Here is a 23652-nt window from a genome sequence, read left to right on the forward strand (position 1 = left end):
CCATTCCTAAAACAATATCATAGACATAATCTAAAAAATAATAAATATGTACAACACCTATATTGCATTTTTTTAATGATAATTGGTTTAATACTAACTGTAGCATTGTTTCCTGGATATTTATCAGCATATAACTTTAATATCCACTCATATTTTTTAATTTCCAGTACATTATTAATGTTACCACCCCTAAGATTCCCGGTCACAATAGCTATAACTCTAAATTTGAAATCATGTTTATCTCTGGTTTTACTTCATAATCTCGAATTACTGAAATCTTGAAACTCAGTAACCTGAGACCATGAAGGCGAAAACCAGAATGCCGAAAGTGCATAAGAGTGAATTAGAATATCTCGAATCCGCGCTTATGCATTTCTGGTACGTTGCGTGTAGTGTTCTGGTGCCTGAAATTGCAGGTAAGTGAGTGTTTGCATGTGTTTTTGTATGTTGTGTGTGTGGCTAAGGGTAGGGAGGTGTAAGTGTGAGTGTGAGTGTTGGATTTGTTGGTGTTTGTGTATGTGTGATGTGTATTTATGTGCGAGCGAGTGGAAGATGGTGTGTGGTGTTTTTTTTTTTTTTTTTTTATGTGTGACCTCGAAGTTGGTATATATAAGTAGGGGGTGTGTAGGGCACAACCCCGGCACAGGGGGCTTGCCCCCTACTTATATGCAGTGTAGGGGTGTGTGGTTTGTGTGCTGTGGGTGGAATGGTATGTATGTTCAGTGGTGTATGGTGTATGCATGTTCATGATTGTGTAATTCGGGATTGTGGGTTTCGGTGTTGTGAATGATTCGACTTCATAGTTTTGGGTTACTGAATTTCGAGATTTCAGTAATTCGAGATTATGAAGTGAAACCTTATCTCCATATTCTAAAACATGTTTTGCTAATACATTCGTAGAAACACTTCTTCAAATTTCTGAACAATATTCAATAATGCAATCCCTTAGTCTCTGATTGCATTTGCCTACATAAAAAATAGCACATTCTGTGTTTTGCCTACAGGAATAATAAAAATCTGAAACAAAGATTGTATAAGGAAATGAGACAAACTCAGTCTAGAAATAGACATATAAGTGTAAACAGGGTACTTTTCCATGTCACAGCTGTAGCTTTTGTAGGCATATTCTTAGTAATAATAATATTTTTACGCACCCTGTAACCTCGAAAGAGTATATATTTCGGTGCTTTGCAACATGCAGTACAGTAAACATTGTTAATCCTGCAACTTGCAAGGAATGTGCTGTGTTTTATGTAGACAAATGCAATCGGAGACAAAGGGATCACATTACTTGAACGTTGTTCAGAAATTCGAAGAAGTGTTTCTATGAATGCATTAGCAAAGCATGTTTTAGAATATGGATATAAACATGATTTCATATTTAGAGTTATAGATATAGTGACCAGAAATCTTAGGAGTGGTAACATTAATAATGTACTGGAATTTGAGTGGATATTAAAGTTATGTGCTGATAAATATCCAGGAATCATGCTACAGTTAGTATTAGACCAATTCTCATTAAAACCAAATGCAATATTGGTGATGTACATATTTATTATTTTTTTAGGTTATGTTTTTTAGATTATGTCTATAATATTGTTTAATGAACGTACTTTTATTTAATTTATATAATTAAGTGATATTACTGATAGGTTGTGTCATGTGATGTCTTATTTAATATATAAATTGTGATTGATTGAGTTAACTGTTGTTTATGTACTGAAAAAAGGCTATGCCCCAAAGCTTTATGTACTGAAAAAAGGCTATGCCCCAAAGCTTTGCTGAAGTTGTTTTTTTATTAAACTTTTTACAGACGTTCTCAACCTGAGTTTCTTAACTTAACTGGAGAGCCAAGGGGTCTGTTACCTTATCACAAAAGGTGACAAACTTACATTTTTTTACTTTTTTGTATGTGACTTTTTGACTCACTGTTTTCTGGATATCAGACCCTGTCTCAGTCAATCAGCCCACTGGTTCCAGTCACCAGATAAGAGACGAATGACAGACTCATTCATGCAGCAATCAGGGGTGATTCAAACATTTTCTGTTTTTCTCCTCATCTCTGACATACATGCACCTGGTCAGGTGTTAGGTAGGGGTATGTCTTAGAAAGGCATACCCTCATTTTGCAAGGGGTGTTATCTTTAAGCAGCCCTGCCACTTAATGTGCCTCCAAGTGAGTGTGGAAACCCTTCCCTCCCCTTAAGAGATGTGAGTGTGCCACAGTCTTTCACTTCTTCCCCTTCCTCCCTGGATCCACCAGGCCACTAATCACATCCAGGTCATCTGGGTCACAGTGATGGCTTCAATTCTCTGTACAAAGATGACAGACCATTTACAGTTTAATTTTGTGTATAGCAATGGAACAGGAATATGACATTTATGAGGTTAGAGTTGGGAGAAAACACATTTATGATTGTAATAGTGAAACAGAATTAATACTCTGAGCCAAAGAGCAATGTTGAATTTCATGAATATTAAGAAAGAGAAATGAGAGTACATATAAATGCATTATGCAAGACTCCAGAAATTAAGAATTTCAATAACACCTCATTAACCTTTTTTAAGAATAATTTGGACAATTGGATGGGCAACTGCAAATTCACCCCAGGGGTTTCACTTGTGTCCCTCTTGGATAGGGACAGTATGTGCTGATTTAGATCTGCTTATAACATAGACCATATCTCCAGACCCTTAAGGGAAAAAGGATTGAACTTGGCTAGGCTTTTAAGGGCCCTAGGGCTGCTAGCCTAGTAACCTCCTATGAACCTATGAATGTTAACAAAATTGTTAAAGCACAGCTAATAAAATCTCTCATATCAGGCAAAACAGAAACAAAAGTCACAGCAGAAATAACATCAAATAAACTCCTGCACTCTGTTAGATTTTTCCCTTCACATTGTCAGACATTTCTTAAATACAAGCAAAGAAAAATAAGATTTAATGCAGAAAAGTAAAGTGAAATGAAAGATGTGGAAGAAAATAAACTGGTAAATTCATTAGACAGTAAAACAGAATTACAAAACGATGTTCAGATATTGTTGCAGTCAGTATCAATACAAGGGATCAGTATCCAGCTCTTAGTAAAGCATGTACATTCTGTAAATGTAAGGTGCAGTCTGTAAATGTAAGGTGCATTCTGTAAATGTAATGTATATTCTGTAAATGTAAGGTGTAGTCTGTAAATGTAATGTGCATTCTGTAAATGTAAGCTGCAGTTTCTAAATATAATGTACATTCTGTAAACTTAAGAAATGTTTTGCAAAGGTATTCTGAATCAAGAATTTAAATGAGAGAGCACAACGCAATAAAAAAATTATTTGGGGAAAAAGATAATCAGTAAGGTGGAACAGAAGGCCCTTTTTAAAGAGTATGACACAGATCAATAGTAACCACGTGGAAGCTACAGACAGTGACAAAGTAAATGCAGACACAAGTATATACATTTTAGAGAAGGATAGTAGCAAGAACAATCCAGAAGTAAAAGAGAGAATAGAGCAAAGGGTATCGGCAAAAAGGATCTCTGAAATATACTACAAGATTTATTTTATTTAAATAAATTATTTACCCTTCAGTAAAAACAATGTCCCTTCACACTATCAAATTAACAACAATACCCTGTGTACCTACGAAGTGGTAAGAGATCTGGGATCACAAGTAGACTGCGACCTTAACTTTGACCACCATGTGTCTACTGTAGTAAGGAAGACTTTCTATGTAGCACACTTGATTAGCAAAGGCATCACTTCTAGAGCAAAGGAGGTTATAACTCCTCTATACTCATCACTAATCAGGCCCATAATTGAGTATAACACCTCTTTCAGATGTACCGTACAAAGCATCTGCAGCAATTGGAGAGACCTCAATGGTTTCTAACTAAGAAGATCAAGGAATCCAGCACTTGCCTTACACAAACCGACTAAAGTCCCTGTCACTATACTCAGTATCATATAGATTTCTTAGGGGAGACATGCCTGGCTTACAGAGGAATCTCAGACCCAAACCTAATGAATTTGCTGGACATCTGTAAATCAAACAAGACTAGAGCTACTGATTCCAGGGATCTAAATATGGTCTGCGACTTGAATAGGACATGCTGGAGGGACAGATTTGTCTCCCAGTGACTGCTGCATCTTTGGAATAGGCTGCCAATTCATGTGAAGCAGAGCACCTCTATGACACTGTTCAAAAGGAACCTGGAAGAGTGAATGGGGTACCAAAAATTCTTACCAGGGATAGTGCCCACAACCATCCTAGACATGGGTAGTCATTAATAAATACAGTACTAGATACTGACTAGAGTATTTATGGTATTACATTGGGATGAAATGGCAAGAATTGAAATGACCTCTCAGTCGATAAACTAGTAGCCCCCTTTGATACTATGATCCTACATCTCCTTTTAATACTTTGTAAGGGAAAGGACCCAACCAGAGGAATCACTTATATCCATATCAATGTGTATCAGCCAAACATTGAATAATGCAAATGAGAATAGAGGAACAGGCATAGACTAGACAAAGGCAAAATTAATACTTAATGGTATTGGTAAGCTTAATGACATTAACATATATAAAAAATAATGGGACTTCAACATTACCTCATAGAAAGATGCCGTTTCATTTTAAGAGAAAAGTTGAGGAGGAGTTTTAAAGGTACATGTGTCCCTTCCATGGTAAAACTACCAATGCCTAAAAGTTTATGGGATGGGAATTTTGAATTTATGTGGATATAAGCATACCTCTCTTGACCAGATTTTCACAAAATGTCCAGATTTTTGCCTCATATTTTTGGTGTGCTCCTCATAAAATTTGTAGTTTTCTGGCAAATCACTATGGACTGAAGTCACTAAATAAGGCTCTATATTATATCGTCAAAGGGGCTGTTCATTGAATACCCTTTGATCGACACATAATAATTGAAATACCAAAACCCCAAACAGCCGCATAAGCAAATTTTTTCCAAGGGGAAAAAAATCGCTTGCCCATCATCGGGGATTTGCCCTTTCCTCCACTGTAGTGTGATCTTGGAGTTGGTATATTTAGTTAGAGGGGTGGGGGCACAGCCTCCTATATCTGAGGGTGTGGAAGGCAAAGCCCCCCACTTTGTAGGGTCTGCAGATTTTTTATTTTTTTTTTTTGGTGTTGGCCAAGAGATTTTGCCCCAGGAAAAAAATGTGCTTATGTAGCCATTCCAGGTTTTGGTATTTCAATTATTATGTGTTGATGAAAGGGATGTTTGATGTAATATAGACCCCAAAATAATAACATACATTTGAGTTTCAGACTTTATATGCTTCAGAAAATGTGTGCTAACACAAATCCTGTTATTCTACCAAGTTTCTAAGTTTATAAGCGCAATATTTAAAATCTGTCCCTATGTTGGGGCCTTTGCCCCAATTATATTAGACTTTGTCCAGATTTTTTGTGCTTAGAGGTTAAGAGGTATAGATATAAGATTCAGAAATAGCATATCTGTGGTTTGTGATACCATAAGTGAATTTACACACACACATATGCACCTCCTAACCAGACACATACACACGCATATATCCCCCACCCACGCTCTTGCCTATCCACACACATACACACACACACACACACACACACACACACACACACACACACACACACACACACACATACACACACACACACACACACATACATGCATACATGCACATGCACCTCCAAAGCAACCTCTCAAACCAAACACATATTCACACGCACACACACCCGCGCACGCACACACACATACAGACACACACACGCATATTGTTGCAAGATGGCATGCTGCAAAATATTTAAAACGTTACTTTTTCAGAATCAGCAGCTTATATTGATCATTACTTATTATTTATTTATTTATTTTACATTTGTTTACTGGTAAAGTCTGACTGGGAAAGTTGCCCATTTTCAGCAGATGCCCAGGGAGAAAAGCTTCATACAGATATACAATTAATAATACAAGAATATATTCATTATGGTACAGGATTAATAAAACCTACAGTGCACTGTTAATGAAAAACAGAAAACACAGTTTTAAAAATAATCATTCAAAATGTTCATAACAGAAAAGCAGATTATAGTATAATATTCATTTAAAATATGCATAAGAAAAAAACAAAATTAGAGGACAGCATAGTTAAGAGTTAACAAATCTTACAGTACCATAAGACATACCTCTCAGCATCTTAGAGTAAGAAATCTGGACAAAGCCATGAAAAATGTGGTGCAAACAGGCACAATTTTAAATATTGCTCTTACAAACTTAGAAAGTTGATAGAATAACAGGTTTTGCATTAGCATGACTTTTCTGGAGGGTATGAAATCTAAAACTCAAATGTCTGTCATTATTTTCTAAATTCAGTATTTAATGATTTGCCACTAATTTTCCAGAAAGCTGCAATTTTATGAAAAACGGACCAAAAATATAAGGCAAAAATGTGGACATTCTGCGAAAATGTACAGTTGAGAGGTATGCCATAAGGTATAATTTTAGATCAAGTGAAATCCTTTTTGATTGAACTAATTAAAGCGTATGAGTGTATTGCATACAGAGTAGACTATGTGAGGTATATGGTGGGTGGTAAGATGATGGGTCTACCCTGGGTCAGAAGAGGTACACTTCCAGGAGGTGGTTAAGTAGGTCTGAAGAAAACTTTTAAAGTTTCATTTAGTGTCAGTTGTGCATATTTTGAGGGGAAGGGTATTCCATATTTTTGCAATTGCACTAGAGTAGAGTGAGGCTCTTTGCCAGAGATGGTCTGCACCTGTCGCCCCTGGGATTCAGGTTACTGGCTAAGGCTCTTGCCACCCCTATAGTGCCTTTTTTAGGTAAAGTTCAAAGGATAAAACTACCACCATAACAGGTACAAGCATGCAAAATCTGAAGGTAATGCTACATAATGCTAGAAGTCTAGACCTCAAAATGCACTCTCTCGAGGCACTCCTAAAAATGGAGAACATCGATATCTGTGCAGTAACTGAGACCTGGTTCAAGGCTCCAGAGAGCACCCCTGCAATACCAGGCTACAACTCTTACCACACTTTTCGGTCACCAAACCAGGATCGAAACACTAAAGGTGGAAGAGTGTCCATATTCACCAAGGATATTCACACCACCATGTTAGTTGCCCAACACAATGCATCTGAAATTCTCCAGGTGCAACTAGCACTAAGTAAGACTGCAATCCAAACTGTAGCTTGCTACAGATCCCCCACCATGCCCCAAGATTCTCACTACACCTTTCTAAACATACTGGAAAATATTAATATACAACCAAACACCCTAATATTGGGTGATTTCAACTACCCTGCCATTAACTGGGAAAACTACTCGTGTAGCAACACCTTTGCCCAATGGTTCTTGGAATTCATAAATTCCAATGCCCTGGATCAACTAATCCATAGTCCCACCAGGGGCTCCAATATCCTGGACCTGGTCATTACCAACATGGGAAATTGATGCTCCACACCTATGGTCACCCCCTCATTGGTCAGGTCAGACCATAAGCTAATCACCCTCAACATCCGCATCCCACCCCCACCTCCCCAGTAAGGAAACCTCCATAAAAAACTTCTCCAAAGCCAACTTCATGCCACTCAGGTCAGAAGTTACAAACTTCATGACACCCATGCAGACAGGAACTGAATGTTCGACTGCTGAGTCCTACACTAAGACACTGTACGAGCACATCCACTCATGCATGAATCGTACCATCCCAAATATAACCAAGATGCTCTCCTCCAAAAAAAGGAAGCAAATCTGGTGGTCCCCTGCCATAAACAAACTTTACAACAAAAGGAAGAAACTGTTGCAGAAAAGATGAAAATCCCAGGATGCAAAAAAACTCCTTTACCAGCCTCAACAAAAAGCTGAGATCCCTCATAAAATCCTCCAAAGCTAGTTATGAAAATAAAATTGCCAAATATTCCAAAGACAACCACAAGGCATTCTATAACTATGTCAAGAATCTAAATGGCAATGCTCAGATCTGCTCTGAACTACAACAGAATGGCATTAAATATACTGATACCAAGGATATTGCCAATATCCTGGCAGATCGATTCGGTGCCAACTTCACCCCCCTCTCACCCCCTAAATGGCCCATCTCAATATTGGAAGATTGCCTAAATGGCCCATCTCAATATTGGAAGATTGCCTAAATGGCCCATCTCAATACCAGAAGATTTCCAAATTCTGGTAATAATGGCCATACAGGTAAAAAATGCACTTTCCAAAGCTACGAATACAGCATCCATGGGACCAGATGACATCCTGGGCTGTGTACTACATGAACTACAAAATGAACTGGCACCTCACCTAAGTGTCATGTTTAATCATACCCTCATGTCAGGCTTCATGCCCACTGAGTGGCGCACAGCTACAGTTATCCCACTCCACAAGGGGGGATCCACCTTGGATCCTGGGAACTACCGCCCCATCAGTCTGACGAGCCTGATCTACAAGGCCATGGAATGTATTATCATGGAACTTATAAACAAAGACATTGGCAACCTTAAAACACTGGACCCCACCCAGTTTGGGTTCGTGAAGGGCCAATCTTGTCTCCTGAACCTGATTGACTTCTTTGAATCAGTCTCCAGAGCTGTGGACGAGGGTAAGGCAGTCCACACATCCTATCTGGACCTCGCCAGGGCCTTTGACACCATCCCCCACTCTGGAATTATAGATAAACTTACTAAGCTGGGCATTAACCCCTACGTCACTCAATGGGTTGCCAACTGGCTTACTGACAGAACCCACACTGTAAAAGTAGCTGACTCCAAATCCAGTTCCAGACAAGTGACAAATGGAGTATCTCAGGATTCATTCCTGGGGCCTCTTTTGTTTGGCATCTACTTCTCTGAAGTACAGGCCAACACTAAGGGACTCTGGCTAACAAAGTTCGCAGATGACTGCAAACTGGGAGCCACTATTGAATCCCCAAATGATGTGGATATACAAAGGGCCTTACAGAAACAGATGCTTGATGCCAGAGCCATGGGCTCAAGCTCAGTGCCAAGAAATGTATAGTTATCCCCTTTAGGAAAAAACATGTACCCATGAATTACCACATAGGTGGCAGTACACTAAACACCGAAAGTGTGATAAGAGACTTAGGGACACAGGTGGACAGTGGTCTCACCTTCAATAACCACATCGCCACAACAGTCAGGAAATCCTTCTATGTGGCACACCTAATCACTAAGGGCTTTTCATCCAGAAAAAAGGAGGTCATTGTCCCACTGTACTCATCCCTGATTAGACCCATTATAGAATACAACGCCCCATTTGGTATGCACCTCTCAAGACATCTGCAACAACTGGAAAGGCCGCAGAAATACCTCACTAAAAAAATCACAAGCCTAAAGCAGATGCTCTGTGCTGACCGACTTAAAAAACTCCAGCTATACTCTGTCGCATATCGTCTACTCAGAGGTGATCTCTGCTTAACATACAAGGCCATGTCAAACCCAGAGCTGTTGAACATGCTGCACTTAAAGAAATCCCAATCCCTCAGAGCTACATGCTCCAGGGATTTAAACCTTCTCATCACAATAAACAAAACATGCTGGAGGGATAGGTTCCTGATCCAGAGACTCCCCAGACTCTGGAATAGACTGCCCATTCATGTCAAGCAAAGCGCCTCTTTGGCCCTCTTCAAAAGGAACCTTGATGATTGGATGAGAGAAAAGAAATTCACTTCGGGGATCACATCAATCGCCCTGCTAGACAGGAGTCCAGGGAAGTAAATAGTGTGGGAAGAAATAGCCAGGGAATTGTTATGGCTAGGCTTGTATAGGCCCTATGGCCAATAGCCTAGTACCAACGTATGAACCTATGAACCTATGAGTCACCAGAGCAATTCCTGTTTTTGGTTATTTCTACTAGTGTTTGTTGGAGGATCTTAGTAGATGATTGTTACTGTAGTGACTTAGAAGATTGTGTAGATCATGTGTTTTTTTGGGATGGTATATGATTTGGTGAGCAATTTTAAGTTGGTTATAAGTCAATAAGTTTGGTAGTTCAAGCCAGGATAATTGTTTGAGAGCTAGGCAAAGGTGGGCCCTGTAAGCTGTGTTAATTGCAAACGTTGCAATTTTGTTATAACAGATGGTTAATTTGTTTACATCCCCTTTACTTAGGTTAATTAGTACAGAGGAAGCATATAGAAGTGTAGAAAGTAGGTGGGTTTTAGCAATGATGGCTTTACTATTATTGGAGAGGTTGTTTTTGCATCTGTAGAGGGATCCGAGTTTTTTATTGACTTTTGATATTGTATGTGCAACATGTTTGTTGAACTTTGTGTTGTGGTTTATAATGACTCATAGTAGTTTGGTTTGTGGAATTGGTGTAATGGGGGTATTGTTAGAAGAGATTATTTTGAATGGGGGGATGGGTTCAGTGGCTTTTAATGGATGAAATAGCATTAGTTGTGTTTTTTAAGGTTGAGGATTAGTTATGAGTTGGATAACCAAGTTTCTATGGCAGTAAAGGATTATTGGGTGATTTTTTTTGCAGAAGTTGGAGAGACAAGGCAGAGCAGATTAGTGTGGAGTTGTCAGCGTACTGGACCAGACTGGCATGGAATGTGGCTTTGTGAAGGTCGTTTGTAAATATGATGAAGAGGAGTGGTCCGAGGATGGATCCCTGTGGGACACAAAGTAACAGGGAGAAGAGGAGATAGAGAGTTTACAGCTTGTTGATGGTTAGACAGTTTTTAAACCATAATAGAGTGGAGTTACTTAGGCTGAATTTTGAAAGTACAGTTAGGAGTTTGGCATGGGAGACTGTGTCAAATGCCTTGGAAATATTGAGAAAGATATTGAAGACCAGGTTACCATTGTTCTGTTGCTAATTTACAGTATTCGAAAAGCTAATAAGGGCTGTGGTGGTGCTGTGACTGGGTCAAAATCCATGTTGTGTGTTAGCCAGGAGTTTATTAGTTATGAGATAGTTTAGAATTTGGGAATGTATGCATTTTTCTAAAATTTTGACAGAGGGGTTAGAATGGCGATGGATCTGTAGTTGGATAATTCAGTTGAGCTGGAGCCTTTATGAAGTGGAATTATGTGTGAAAAATATTCCACAGTGTTAGGACATATTGTTCTGCGATTGACCTATTTATTTGGAAGGAGACAGAGTATGCGATGGCTTTGGCTGTGAGTTTAAGGTATTCTGCTGGGAGTTTGTCAACTGCTAGGGTTGTAAGTCTTAGTTTTGGCAAGTAGTCGGAACTGGCTGTAGAGAGAAGCAATTTTGATCTGTTGTTGAGGTGCCGGGAATAGAGTGTGCTATGGGGGAAATGGTGTTTGTAAGGCTTAAAATAGATTTGGTGAAGTATTGATTAAATTGTGTGGCAATATTGTCAGCAGTGGTATTGATATTTGGGGGAGGAGTACTGTTTTTTCCTGATTGTAGTATTTTACTGATTGCTGCTTGGAATTTTTAAGGGTTAGCTTTGTGTTTTGTTTGGATGCCTGAGTAGTGATTTATTTTGTCTGTCCTTATTTGTTTTTTGGTTTTGTTTCTTAGTTCTAGGTATGTTTGTCTATTTGCATTGGGTTTGTTTTGACGCCATGCTTTCCATGCCTTATCTCTATATTTTAGGAGAGTTTGAGTACTTTTGGTGAGCCATAGTTGAACTTAGTTCTTACTATTCTGGTAGGGGCAAGGGATTTAGAAGCTTTAGAAAAGTAGATTTAAAGTAACCTACAGCTTTATCTTGAGGCAGATGAGACGGAGTTTTCAGTTACAGTGAGTTAGTCTATTTAGGAGGTCCTGGTGTTTGAAATGCTTTATATATCAAATTTGTTGAAGGCAGGTAGTTTTTATTGGTTAACTTGTTGTCTAAGTATGAATGTAGGGAGGTGGACACTAAGGGTGTCAGGGAGGGATCCGGAGTAGTGTGATAGATATGGGTGGTTTGTAAGTATCCAATCAAGTATGGACTCTTTCTTGGTTGATTTAACTATTCTGATGTATGTATGGATTAGTTAAGAAGAAATGTGGAGGTTAATGTGGTTAGTGGGGAGTGGGGAACTGTAGGCAGACCAGTCTATGTTAAACCCACCTAGTATCAGCGTTTTTTGGGGAAGGGGTATGAGATGCCTAGTGGAGGATGGATTCTACTGTATTAGTGTTGTTCCCAGGAGGAATGTATGCACCAATGATGTTTAGATGTCATTTAAAATTGATTTTCAGTGTGGCAAATACAGTCTCTGATAGTAGATGGGTGAATGTCTAACATGTCTATAGTAAGGTTGTTTTTAAAAAGCAGGGTGATACCCCATCTCTTTTGTGTGTTCTATCTTTTCTGAGAATGTTGTAAACTGGAGGAAGTAATTCATTGTCCTTGTTATATGGTTTTAGCCAGGTTTCAGTATGAAGAACTATGTCAGGGAGTATTGCGACAGAGATGCATGTAACTCTACTGTTTTGTTAAGTATGCTTCTTATATTAATGTTAAGTATTAAGAGGTATGACGGTTTTCTTTGGGAGTTTTTTGTGTGTGTTGCTTGATTAGTGGTGCCATTAAGGTTTGATGTTGGGCTGGGATGTGGGTGTATATCTCCATCTACTAGAAGTTGAGAAACTGTGTGGATGATAGCCAATAAGGATTTAGATATGAATTTGTCATATTGTAGGGAGATATGAGATTTTGTTTGGTACTGCGGAATTATAAATGGGGCCATGTCTATATCTGATGAGTTGTCTAATGATGGTGAGATTATGAGTAGATTTGGCTTGGTTTTTGGAGGGATGGATGGCCACAGTGATGCAGTGATTAGTGTTGTCATCTCACAGCAAGAGGTTCTCTGTTTTGATACTTGACTGGGGTGCCTTCTGTGCGGAGTCTGCATGTCCTCCCAGAGGTCACATGGGTTTCCTGCGGGAGCTCCGGTTTCCTCCCACATTCCAAAGACATGCAGTAGGTGGATCGGGCATTCTAAATTGACCATAGATATGAGTGTGTGTGTGCAAGTGAGTGGTACGGATGAACTACTGCAGCAGGGCTAGCCACCCGGTTGTGTAAACCTTAGCTTGTGATTGTCACTATTATAAGTGACACCCTGATCCCATGTGCAAAATGGGAAAAAGGGGTTGAGGATGGATGGATGGATGTGAAGGTGGGCAACTGTATTATTAGTTTGGAGTCCATGCTTTGGTGATAGGAGGTAACATGAGCAATAATTAGCAGGATTCTTATTAGTAAGCCTTGAAATGGTAGCATTTTATATTGTAGGGTTGTCTAGTAGTAGTTGTAGAGAATGGGACAGAGTGTTAATAAGACTTGGCTTTAAGTGGAGTTGGGTGGGGTTATTGTACAATATGTCTTTTTGTGGAACAGGGTTGGGAGGGTGGCCTAATGGTTAACGTGTTTGGCTTAGAAACACACGGTGCAAGGTTTGAGTCTCACAAGGGATAATTGGCTAGGCTTAAAATGGCTCGCAAGGGCAGTTAGCTTAGTACTAATCTATGAACCTATGAACCTATGAACACAGGAGGTTAGGACTTAGAGTTGTTGAACTTTTAGACTGTGTGTGTGTGTGTGTCTATAATGAAGTTCTTTGATTGGTTGAGGTGAGGGGCATAGTTATTTGGATGTGGCTGATTGGTTGGTTAAAATAAGAGATATGGGCTAAGTAACTATAAAGGTATTGAAAGAGGGGGTGGGTGGGAATGGGGGTAGGGCAGAGGAGTGGAGTGAGCCCAAGCAAAGTGAGGGTGAATGGACTGGGTTGGATGATGGACAAACTTCACGCCCAGAAAAAACTATCAGTCTGATAAGATAATGATGTAGAGTTAAGTGCCAGGAAAAAGTTAAGACTAATGGCTGAAATTTGGAAGTACACACACCAAATGGTACAGGCTTGGTGGAGTAATTCACAGAAGCAGTTTTAGTTTGGTAAATTACTTTTCTTTGAATTCTACTGATTTACCTGTTAGAGTTGCACTATTGGCAGTGTTAAAGACAGATTAGAAATGTTAGAACCAGATGAATAATCAAAGTAATTTAGACCAAAGGCTTTCTGTGAATATGGTTGCACAGGGGGAGGGATTGGACTATGTTGCCCCATGAATGTGCATCCCACTAGCAGCAATGATACCTTTATAAAAACAAATTATTTAGCAGTAGAGGTGGAGATACCTATAGGTATCTAAGTGGGAGAGTCCTTTTCCCTTACTGTTGTAGTTGCTCCCATATGCTGCCCACTGTAGGGTAACCACCAACTGTGTACCAATTGAGTGAAGGGAGTACAGGTGAGGAGCAGACTGTGTATAAGCAGAAAGGTATCTCAGTGGGAGAGTCATTTTGCCTTGCTATTGCAGTGCATCCTCTATGCTGGTCATTGTAGGGTAACTGCCAACTGCATACCAGTTGAGGGAGGGGAGTACAGGTGAGGAGCAGATTGTGTATAAGCAGAAGTGGCAAACAAACTGCATCAGAGGACACTGGGAGCTCCATCTAATGTGAAGTATATTGAAAAATCATTGATAGATTATTAAGGATTTTAAGTGATTTTAGTACAATTTGTTGAGATGCATTTTAATAATTACTTTTAAATTTTAATGTTTTACATCTATTAATGTTTGTCCAGGCTTATATTTTGTGTTTTTGTTTGTTTGTTAGTTCACACACAGTATAATTTTAATTTTTCATTTCTATGAACATCCTAGTTAGGAGTGACCACTACGTTCGTTACCCTGAGCCAGTTACGTGGTAGTGTTGCTTGACTTGCTCCAAATATTCAACTCCTGAAGGTCCCTCCCAGCCTCTAGAATATAAAGACATCCTCCTGCAAAACCTCTGATGTTTCAACCCTGGATATTTCTGCTGGTCAGCCTGGGCCAAATAAGAAATGACTTTCTGTGAGGACTCCCATTACTAACTGAATTACTCCACTCCTGAAGGTCCCTCCCAGCCTCTAGAATATAAGGACGTCCTCCAGCAAAACCTCTGATGTTTCAACCCTGGATATTTCTGCTGGTTAGCCTGGGCCAAATAAGAAAATACTTTTTGTGAGGACTCCTATTACTTACTGTGAATTACTCCACTCCTGAAGGTCCCTCCCAGACTCTAAAATATAAGGACATCCTCCTACAAAATCTCTGATGTTTCAACCCTCGATATTTCTGCTGGTTAGCCTGGGCCAAATAAGAAAAGACTTTTTGTGAGGACTCTCATTACTAACTGTGAATTACTCCACTTCTGAAGGTCCCTCCCAGCCTCTAGAATATAAGGACGTCTTCCTGTAAACCTCTGACATTTCAACCCTCGATATCTCTGCTGGTTAGCCTGGGCCAAATAAGAAAAGACTATTTGTGAGGATTCCCATTACTAACTGTGAATTACTCCACTCCTGAAGGTCCCTCTCAGTCTCTAGAATATAAGGACATCCTCCTGCAAAACCTCTGATGTTTCAACCCTGGATATTTCTGCTGGTTAGCCTGGGCCAAATAAGAAAAGACTTTTTGTGAGGACTCCCATTACTAACTGTGACTGTATGTAGCCTACACTAGATTTAACTACCTAAGTCTACATCTATTTTTATTAAGCCTACCCTTCCGTGAGTGCATATCAGCAGCCTACCGTAGACAACTAAACATGCTCTCCCCCTGTATTACTTGATTTCTAGTCTCGGAACACTATCTAGTATAATCTATACAAAACTTGCCCATTTTTTTTCTGCCTGCTATTCTTCTTACTGCCCACTAGGTGGGAGCACCTACCAGCATAAAGCCTGTATAACATCAACTCCCTTTATGCCCAACAGTATCTCTACATGCCTGTATACTAAAGGACTTTAGCAAATTCCACTCCACACTCTATAAAAACCTGTTAATAACCACCCTCATCCTAAAATAAACTAACTAGGAGCAAAGCACCCCTTATATTTTTATAAACTGTGATTCTATCTTTCCCTACAGTCTTTCCTTGTTCAACACTTACCTCTACCTTGAACTGCTGTGGCTGATAACTTTTTCAGCTGGTTTATCTTGCCCTGCAGCTCTCCTCCCTCCCCTCCCACTTCACCCCTTTCTAGTCTCATCTCGCCCCTCTGTTGTTTGCCCCTCCCCCTCAGCATATCCCCTCCCCTGAGTTTACTTCTAGATGCCACGATCTATTGGCGCCATTTTCAAACATCCTAATTAGTAGTGACCACTACGTTCATTACCCTGAGCTGGTTACGCAGTAGTGCTGCTTGACTCGCCTACGGTAAGTTTCTGAACAATGTAATGGTGTACAATATTTGCTGCAAGAACAGTCCTATGTATTACTACTACTGCTACAACTTTGCTGTTGTGTATGTTTTAGAAAGATCTTATGTCTGCTGCATGTGTTTAAAAGTGTTGTAGAGTGCTTATAAGCCTTTGTAATATCCTTTGCATTTAAAAAGTTTTGTAGAGTGCTTTAAGCCTTTGTAATATTGTTTGCGTCTAAAAGTGTTGTAAAGTGCTTTTAAACCTTTGTAATATTGTACTGTGACAAACAACTGTTTCTGGGTCCGCTCTATCTCACTCTAGCTCTGGGTTTAAATTCTCTTTGGTGCATTAACAGCAACGTTTTCCCTAACCAACCAGTTGCTATCTGGTGCCTCTTAGGGACAAACTGGTGAGTGCTGCAGGACTCACAAATCTCTGCGCTTAATGCAGTTCCAACACTCGCCTCACTAAAAAACGCTATCCAACAGGCGTTGATAAAAATCAAACTGCAGCCTATGTTTCCATTCATTTCTAGTAACAGTGGGGTCAGCGGTGAGCGATGAGAGACTGTCTTATCTCTGTGCTTAACATTCACTCTCAGCACTCGCACTTTCAAAGAATGCCATCCCATAGGCACTGTTAATAGTAAACGGAAGCCTGCTTTAATATTTCCTGTGGGATCAGCCTTGCTGATGAGAACTGAGTAATGTCCACTTCTCCGCACTTAACGCAGCTTCAGGACTCGACTTGATAAGAACGCCAATTATTAGGCATTGATAGAAATAAAATAAGACCCTGTTTCTCTTTTCCAACATATTGCGACCTAATCGGGATCAGCATTTAACATTAGATTCACTAATGGTCAGTAAATTGTGACTATTATAAGAACATTAACCATAGGGCATCAGATTACTACATATTATTTGTGTTTATAATCCCTACATGGCTTTATCCCCATAAGAGCCCTATCTTTTATGCTGACAATCTCCAGATATTGTGCAGACATTAATTGTATTACGTGAAAGCTGTGCTTGTAACTCATCTTGATTACATCCTCCCATCCTGTACTTGAAAGCTATGCTTACAGCTCGACTTGGTTAAAAACTATATATTTTGTAGAAACTTGGTTGTGCCAAGACACATCTACAGTTTATAGCGTTTTCTATGTATTTAAGTATTGTCTCCCTGAACTAGTATTGTTCTATTGTGATTTACTGATGTCTAATCCCCCTGCTCAACTAATGAGCTGGATTACTGCTTTTGCATAGGCTTGTATGAATTGAAAGAAGAGTAACTTGTGATTGGAAAACTGTGACATACCTTGCCTCCTCCTGCACTCTTCTATAGCTGTACCTTTGCCGGCCTCTCCATTTCTTCCTCTCCTCCAACTCTCCCTCAATTTGCACCCTTCATCTAAATCTATCCCTGTATCTTTCTACCTCTTACCTAATACTTACATAGATTGTTCTATTGACTAATGCTCTTTTGCCTCCTCTATTCTCCCTCCTCTCTATCTGCTTCTCTTACCTTTTTCAATACTTAACCTAGTATGTTTTTCCTCTCTTTTTACAGTACTCTACTCCTGAAGGTCCCTCCCAGTGTCTAGAATATAAGGACGCCCTCCTGCAAAACCTCTGATGTTTCAACCCTGGATATTTCTGCTGGGTTAGCCTGGGCCAAATAAGAAAAGACTTTTTGTGAGGACTCCCATTACTAACTGTGAATGTATGTAGCCTACACTAGATTTAACTACCTAAGTTTACATCTATTTTTATTAAGCCTACCCTTCCATTAGTGCGTATCAGCAGCCTACCACAGACCACTAAACACCCCCTCCCCCTGTATTACTTGATTTCTAGTCTCTAAACACTATTGAGAAAAATCTATACGAAACTTGCCCGTTTTTTTTCTTTTTTTTTCTGCCTGCTATTCTTCTTATTGCCCACTAGGTGGCAGGACATACCAGCATAAAGCCAGTATAACATCAACTCCCTTTATGCCCAACAGTATCTCTACATGCTTGTATACTAACGGACTTTATCAAACCCACCCAGACTATAAAAACATGTTACTAACATCCTGCAGTAAATTAACTAGGAGCAAAGCACCCCTTATATTTTTATAAATTGTGATTCTATCTTTCCCTACAGTCTTTAATTGTTCAACACTTACCTCTACCTTTAACTGCTGTGGCTGATAACTTTCTCAGCTGTTTTTTTCTTGCCCTGCAGTTCTATCCTGCACTGTTCGCCCTGCGGGCTCACTCCGTTCCCATACCCTACCCCCAAATTCCACCCACCCCCAGTGCTCCTACATTTATTCTCCTCCTGAAAACCCTCCCTCTCACCACCAGCCAATCCCCTGCCACTTTCTTTCCACCCCTTCCTCTAGCCTACCAAACTCTCAGTACCACACCGCCCTCCCTCCTAATACCCATTACCCTCCTCTCTATTATATCTGACAGACTCCTCCTATCATGCTCTCTCTCACTCCAAAAACCCTAATTTCCACTTCTTTCCTTGTCCTTCTTCTACTACCTCTATACCATGCCACCTCCTATACTAACTTCCATCTACTCCCACTGCCACTTCCTTCCCACCTCCCCCTTACAACACACTTCCACAACATCTCTGCCTCCTTAGTTCCCTCTCACCCATTCCTCCTCTTAAAATAAAACTTTTCCCAATCACTACAAAATGCTACAAACCTAAACCCACTCTCTACCAGGCACTTCTGTCTAAGTACAAACCAAAAATACCCACCCCTTTTCCCAATTATCTTTGCTTATCCAGTGACATTCATCCTAATCCTGGACCTAACTTCTCCCCAACAAACCCCCCTAATACCAATAATAAATCCACCAGTAAATACCTCAAATTCCTCATCATCAATGCCCAAAGCCTCAAAAATAAATTAACCCACTTCCATGCCTGGCTCAACCACAACTCACCAGACATTGTAGCCATCTCTGAAACCTGGCTAAAGTCTCATATAACTGACTCCAAATTCCTTCCCCCTGGATTTCAATGTCTTCGTTATGACCGCCTAACTAGGAGAGGTGGTGGTGTTGCATTAATCTACTCTAACCAATTAACCATCATTCCATATCCTAATCCCATCCCTTATTTCAACAACGCTGAACTTGTAATTGGCCTCCTAAAAATAAACAACCTTAAAAACATCTGCTTCTTTTCACTCTTTATCCCTCCTGGCAACAACACTAATACCCTGGAAGACATCCTCTCCTGGGCCTCTAGTAACATTAAGCTAGAAACCTACATATTGGGAGATGTAAATATAGACTGGAACAAAATCAATAACCCCAATCCTACCATTGCAATCAATCTATACACCTACACTCAACTTACTAACTCCTTTACTAAGCCAAACAAAACCAACCCCCCTGGCTCCATACTAGACTGGATCCTGGTATCTTATCCAAATAAAATTATACTATCAGGTGTCATTTCTGACCCATTAGGAGACCACCTCCCAGCCTTCACCCATCGAACTACCCTCACTTCCCCACACTCCCACCAGTTCATTCATACTTGCAACTTTTCTAACTTTAATCCTACTACCTTTACTGAGTCCCTTAAACAAACTAACTGGAACCTCCTAAAAACTCTTCCATTAGACACTGCTGTTGACTTTTTCAACAAAACATTCTTAATGGTCCTTAACTCCCTTGATCCAATAAGAACAAAAAGAGTAAGAATGAAAACCACCCCATGGCTTATCAAAGATACCAGAAAGATCATGCTACAAAGAGATAAAACTTGGAAAATATACCTCCAACATAAATAGCCAGAAATCTTACTAAAATATAAACAGCTGAGAAACCTAGTCAAAAAACAACTTCTTAAGGATAAAATGTCTTACTACATCAAATTACAAGCAAATCATACAAAAACCCAAGCATTTTTGGAACTCAATTAATTCACTCCTTAGGCCAGGAACCAAAAACAACCCTTGTCCCGACAGCAACAAATCCAACTATGAAATTGCCTCACTATTCAACTCCTTCTTTACCACTTCTATTGCCGAGCTAACCAAAACATTTTCCAACAATAACCCTCTACCTCACCATACAGAGTCTTCCTCATCATTCCCCCTCCCCTACTTTTGAACTCAAGCCCATCTCCACCTACCTAATAAAGAAACTACTCTCTAAACTAAAGCCTTGCTCCAACACCCCTGATAACATTCCTTCCTCCTTCTTAAAAAATAGCTTCCAAGGGCATTGCTTTCCCTATCAGCATACTGATCAATGGATCTCTACTTGAATCCTATGTACACAAACTGTGGCGCACTGCATATATTCTCCCACTTCACAAGGGTGGCAAAAACTGCAACGTCTCTAATTTCCACCCCATAGCCATCCTCTCCCCAATCTCCAAACATCTTGAAAAATGCATCCACCTTCAGCTTTTGCCATTCCTTACCAACCACCAACTATTCTCTCCCACCCAACACAGCTTCCGCCCTCCTCTCCTTCTTACATTCTGTAAGTCTAGCTCGTGACTCTGGTAAAATAGTTTCATCAGTCCTGCTGGACTTATCTAAAGCCTTCAATACCATCTCCCATATTCACCTACTACATCATCTGTCTAATCTCAATTTCTCCCACAAAACTCTTTCATGGTTCTCCAGTTATCTTTCAGACAGGTCCCAAGCTGTAAAATGGGGCCAGGGCACTTCCACATTCCTTCCTACCCCCACCGGGGTACCCCAAGGTTCCATACTTGGCCCAGTACTATTCAACATCTTTATTAATTACTTTCACAAAGCCATACCTAATACCAAAATTGTGCAATATGCTGATGATTCTTCCTTGATCTGCTGCATCTCTAACTTAACAAATCTCAAAACTCTGACACAAACTGCCTTCTCTACCACAGAAAACTGGATGCTCCAAAATCCCCTCCCACTAAATGCCAGTATGCCACCAAAACTAAAATCCTTCTATTCTCCCTTTCAAAATCCTCCCCTATTGATAAGAATTCATTTCAAATTACCAGCCTTAACAACTCCTTGATAGAAGTCATTTTCTCCGCCAAACTTTTTGGTGTCACCATTGATGAACACCTAAAATTCAACACCCACATCCAACTAAACATTAAAAAAACACATAAAACTCAGCCTTCTCTATAGAAACATCCACTTCCTCTCTCCTGCCACCAGACTAACACTCACCACATCCTACCTCCTTCCCTCATTACTGTATGGTGCCCCTCTGCTTACCAATTTATCCTCCACACTCTCCTCTACACTAGAAGCATGTTACAACAAAATATCCAGATTTGCTACCAAATCTAAATCACCCTCTCATCATTGTACCTCCCTTCACTCATTAAATTGGCTTGAGCTCCCCAACCAACTTGACTTTCTCCAACTCACCACAGCCCACAAATTACTGTTCCAACCTACTAAGTGTCCCACCCTATTCAATATTCTACAACCATATACCCCCATAGAACCCTCAGATCTTCCCACCAAAACCTTATCTCCATCCAAAAACCCAATAATCCAGCCGGTCAGCTTCTTCTATCCTTCTCCTTAGCTAAAAAATGGAATGGTCTCCCCTCCTCACTAAGGTCCTGTGACAACCTCGAAAACTTTAAATCTCTTCTTCATTCCCAGTTTTATCTACATAGAAAGTGCAATTGTACTCTTCACCCCAAACCTGTCAAGCTCTCCTCCACTTTTACTCCTGGCTAACCTTCTCACCTAACTAACCTCTCTCACATATATAGATTGTATACTTAACTAAACTGTAAAATCCTGCCACCAGGCTACTTGCCTGTCTCTCTCGCCTAAATTAAATTGTAAATGTAATTGTCTGTTAAATGTAATTGTCTGTTCTCTTTCTGGATGCTAACTGTTCTTTGTATTCCAAAGTGTCTTTGTAAGTACACATGTAAATAAACTATGTATTTGTGGAGCTTTTCTCCCCGGGCCTCCACTGTGGACCTCCCCGGTCATCAAACTGGAATAAATAAATAAATAAATAAATAATAGTCAAGGCAGTATGATGTAGACTGCTGTGTAAATACTACTTAAGCAAATTAACTGATTTTACCATGTATTTTTGTTCGGTTGATAAATTTAAATGCTGAATATGAAAGTATATTAAATTACAGTTTAGCAATAAATTCAACAAAATATGCTAATCAGGTTCCATTCTTGTACCTGTTTTCATGCTTCTTCTTGCAGTAGATACCACCTATTACCACCAAGATGAGAAGAAAAACAATTGGTCTTAAGACGCAGGTTAGGATAAATGACAGCCAATGTCCAGGACATTCTATAAAATACAAATTATATTAATAAGCAATATGAAGCAAAAGTAAAGTTTCCTTTATTACATAACAGGCATATTTTGTGATTGCACAATGTTACCTTATTACTTATTTACAGGAAGAGTTTCATACCCACAGTGCCTGTGTGTAAGATTTTTTGGCCTTAACATGTTATAACGTTTAGATCCTCTCACAAGAATACAGCACCACTACATCAATACATTTCTTTCACATCTTGCTCTTGCATTACAGGCCATGATTAGATTTTAACCCTAGAGGAGTCAAAGGGGAAGACTTGATAGGAAAGGAAAAGTCACACCCATGTGCCTCCAATGTCAATGTGAATTTGTCATCCATAATTCAGGTTAAAGCAATGGCTCCTTGAGGGGGTGTTTTTATTTTAGCCCTAAGTCACCACCTTCCCTGCAGTTTCCCACCCAGGTACATATACAATGGTACCACAATGCATTTGTATCATTGCTCAGGTTCTTCATTCTCATGTTTCTTCACATTGCCTTAATTATTCCTACACATGTCTGATGTACAACAAACTTCAACTCTACTGATGAGCCCTCCACACCTTTTTCAGTGAAAAGAAAGACAGCAGCTGACCATATGACACTACTCCAAGCCACCCCTGCTGTTCTTTACCCAAAGTCTGTCACTAGACTATAATCACTGGCATCATAATCCAGTGCCTTCTCTCTGCAGTTCAAATTCACTTAATTAAACTATTTAAAGCTGTGACTCACTGTACTGAAAGTACTATACCATGATATAACAAATCATTTATCTTGGGTGACTGCAGTATTTTTTGAAAAACATTTCCTAGTACCCTAGAGAGTCAGTTTTGACATCATTCTGAGGAAACAATTGCTTCTGAAGTGCAGCAGGATGTCCTTCTAATCATAGTATTAGTATTTGATCAAAATAAGATGCTTTGATTATTCTATCACAGTGTTTAAGCCTGTACACAGCTTTGTACAAATATGAGGGAAAATCATTTGCAGCAGTTTGTTTTACTATATTCCTATGTAAAGACAGAGAAAACACCATATATCAACATGTAATATTAGGTTGATTTTCATTGCTGGAACCTGTGTTCTGAGAGACTGCCTTCCAGTCTATCTGTAAA

At 39.7% G+C, this 23652-nt stretch overlaps 1 protein-coding gene across 1 annotated transcript in view; it reads right to left on the reverse strand.

Moving 5' to 3' along the window:
* Positions 1-23652, reverse strand: part of LOC122808974 (immunoglobulin alpha-2 heavy chain-like) — a 462686-nt gene that overhangs the window by 21674 nt on the left and 417360 nt on the right. Inside the window, exon 5 of the mRNA XM_044080138.1 lies at positions 22408-22522. Within this exon, the coding sequence (XP_043936073.1) occupies positions 22408-22522 (115 nt within the window). The remainder of the gene's footprint in view (positions 1-22407; positions 22523-23652) is intronic.

The sequence above is a fragment of the Protopterus annectens genome, chromosome 8.part0, assembly GCF_019279795.1.
Source record: "Protopterus annectens isolate FY-2018-M chromosome 8.part0, PAN1.0, whole genome shotgun sequence".
NCBI classification, from domain to species: Eukaryota; Metazoa; Chordata; order Ceratodontiformes; family Protopteridae; genus Protopterus; species Protopterus annectens.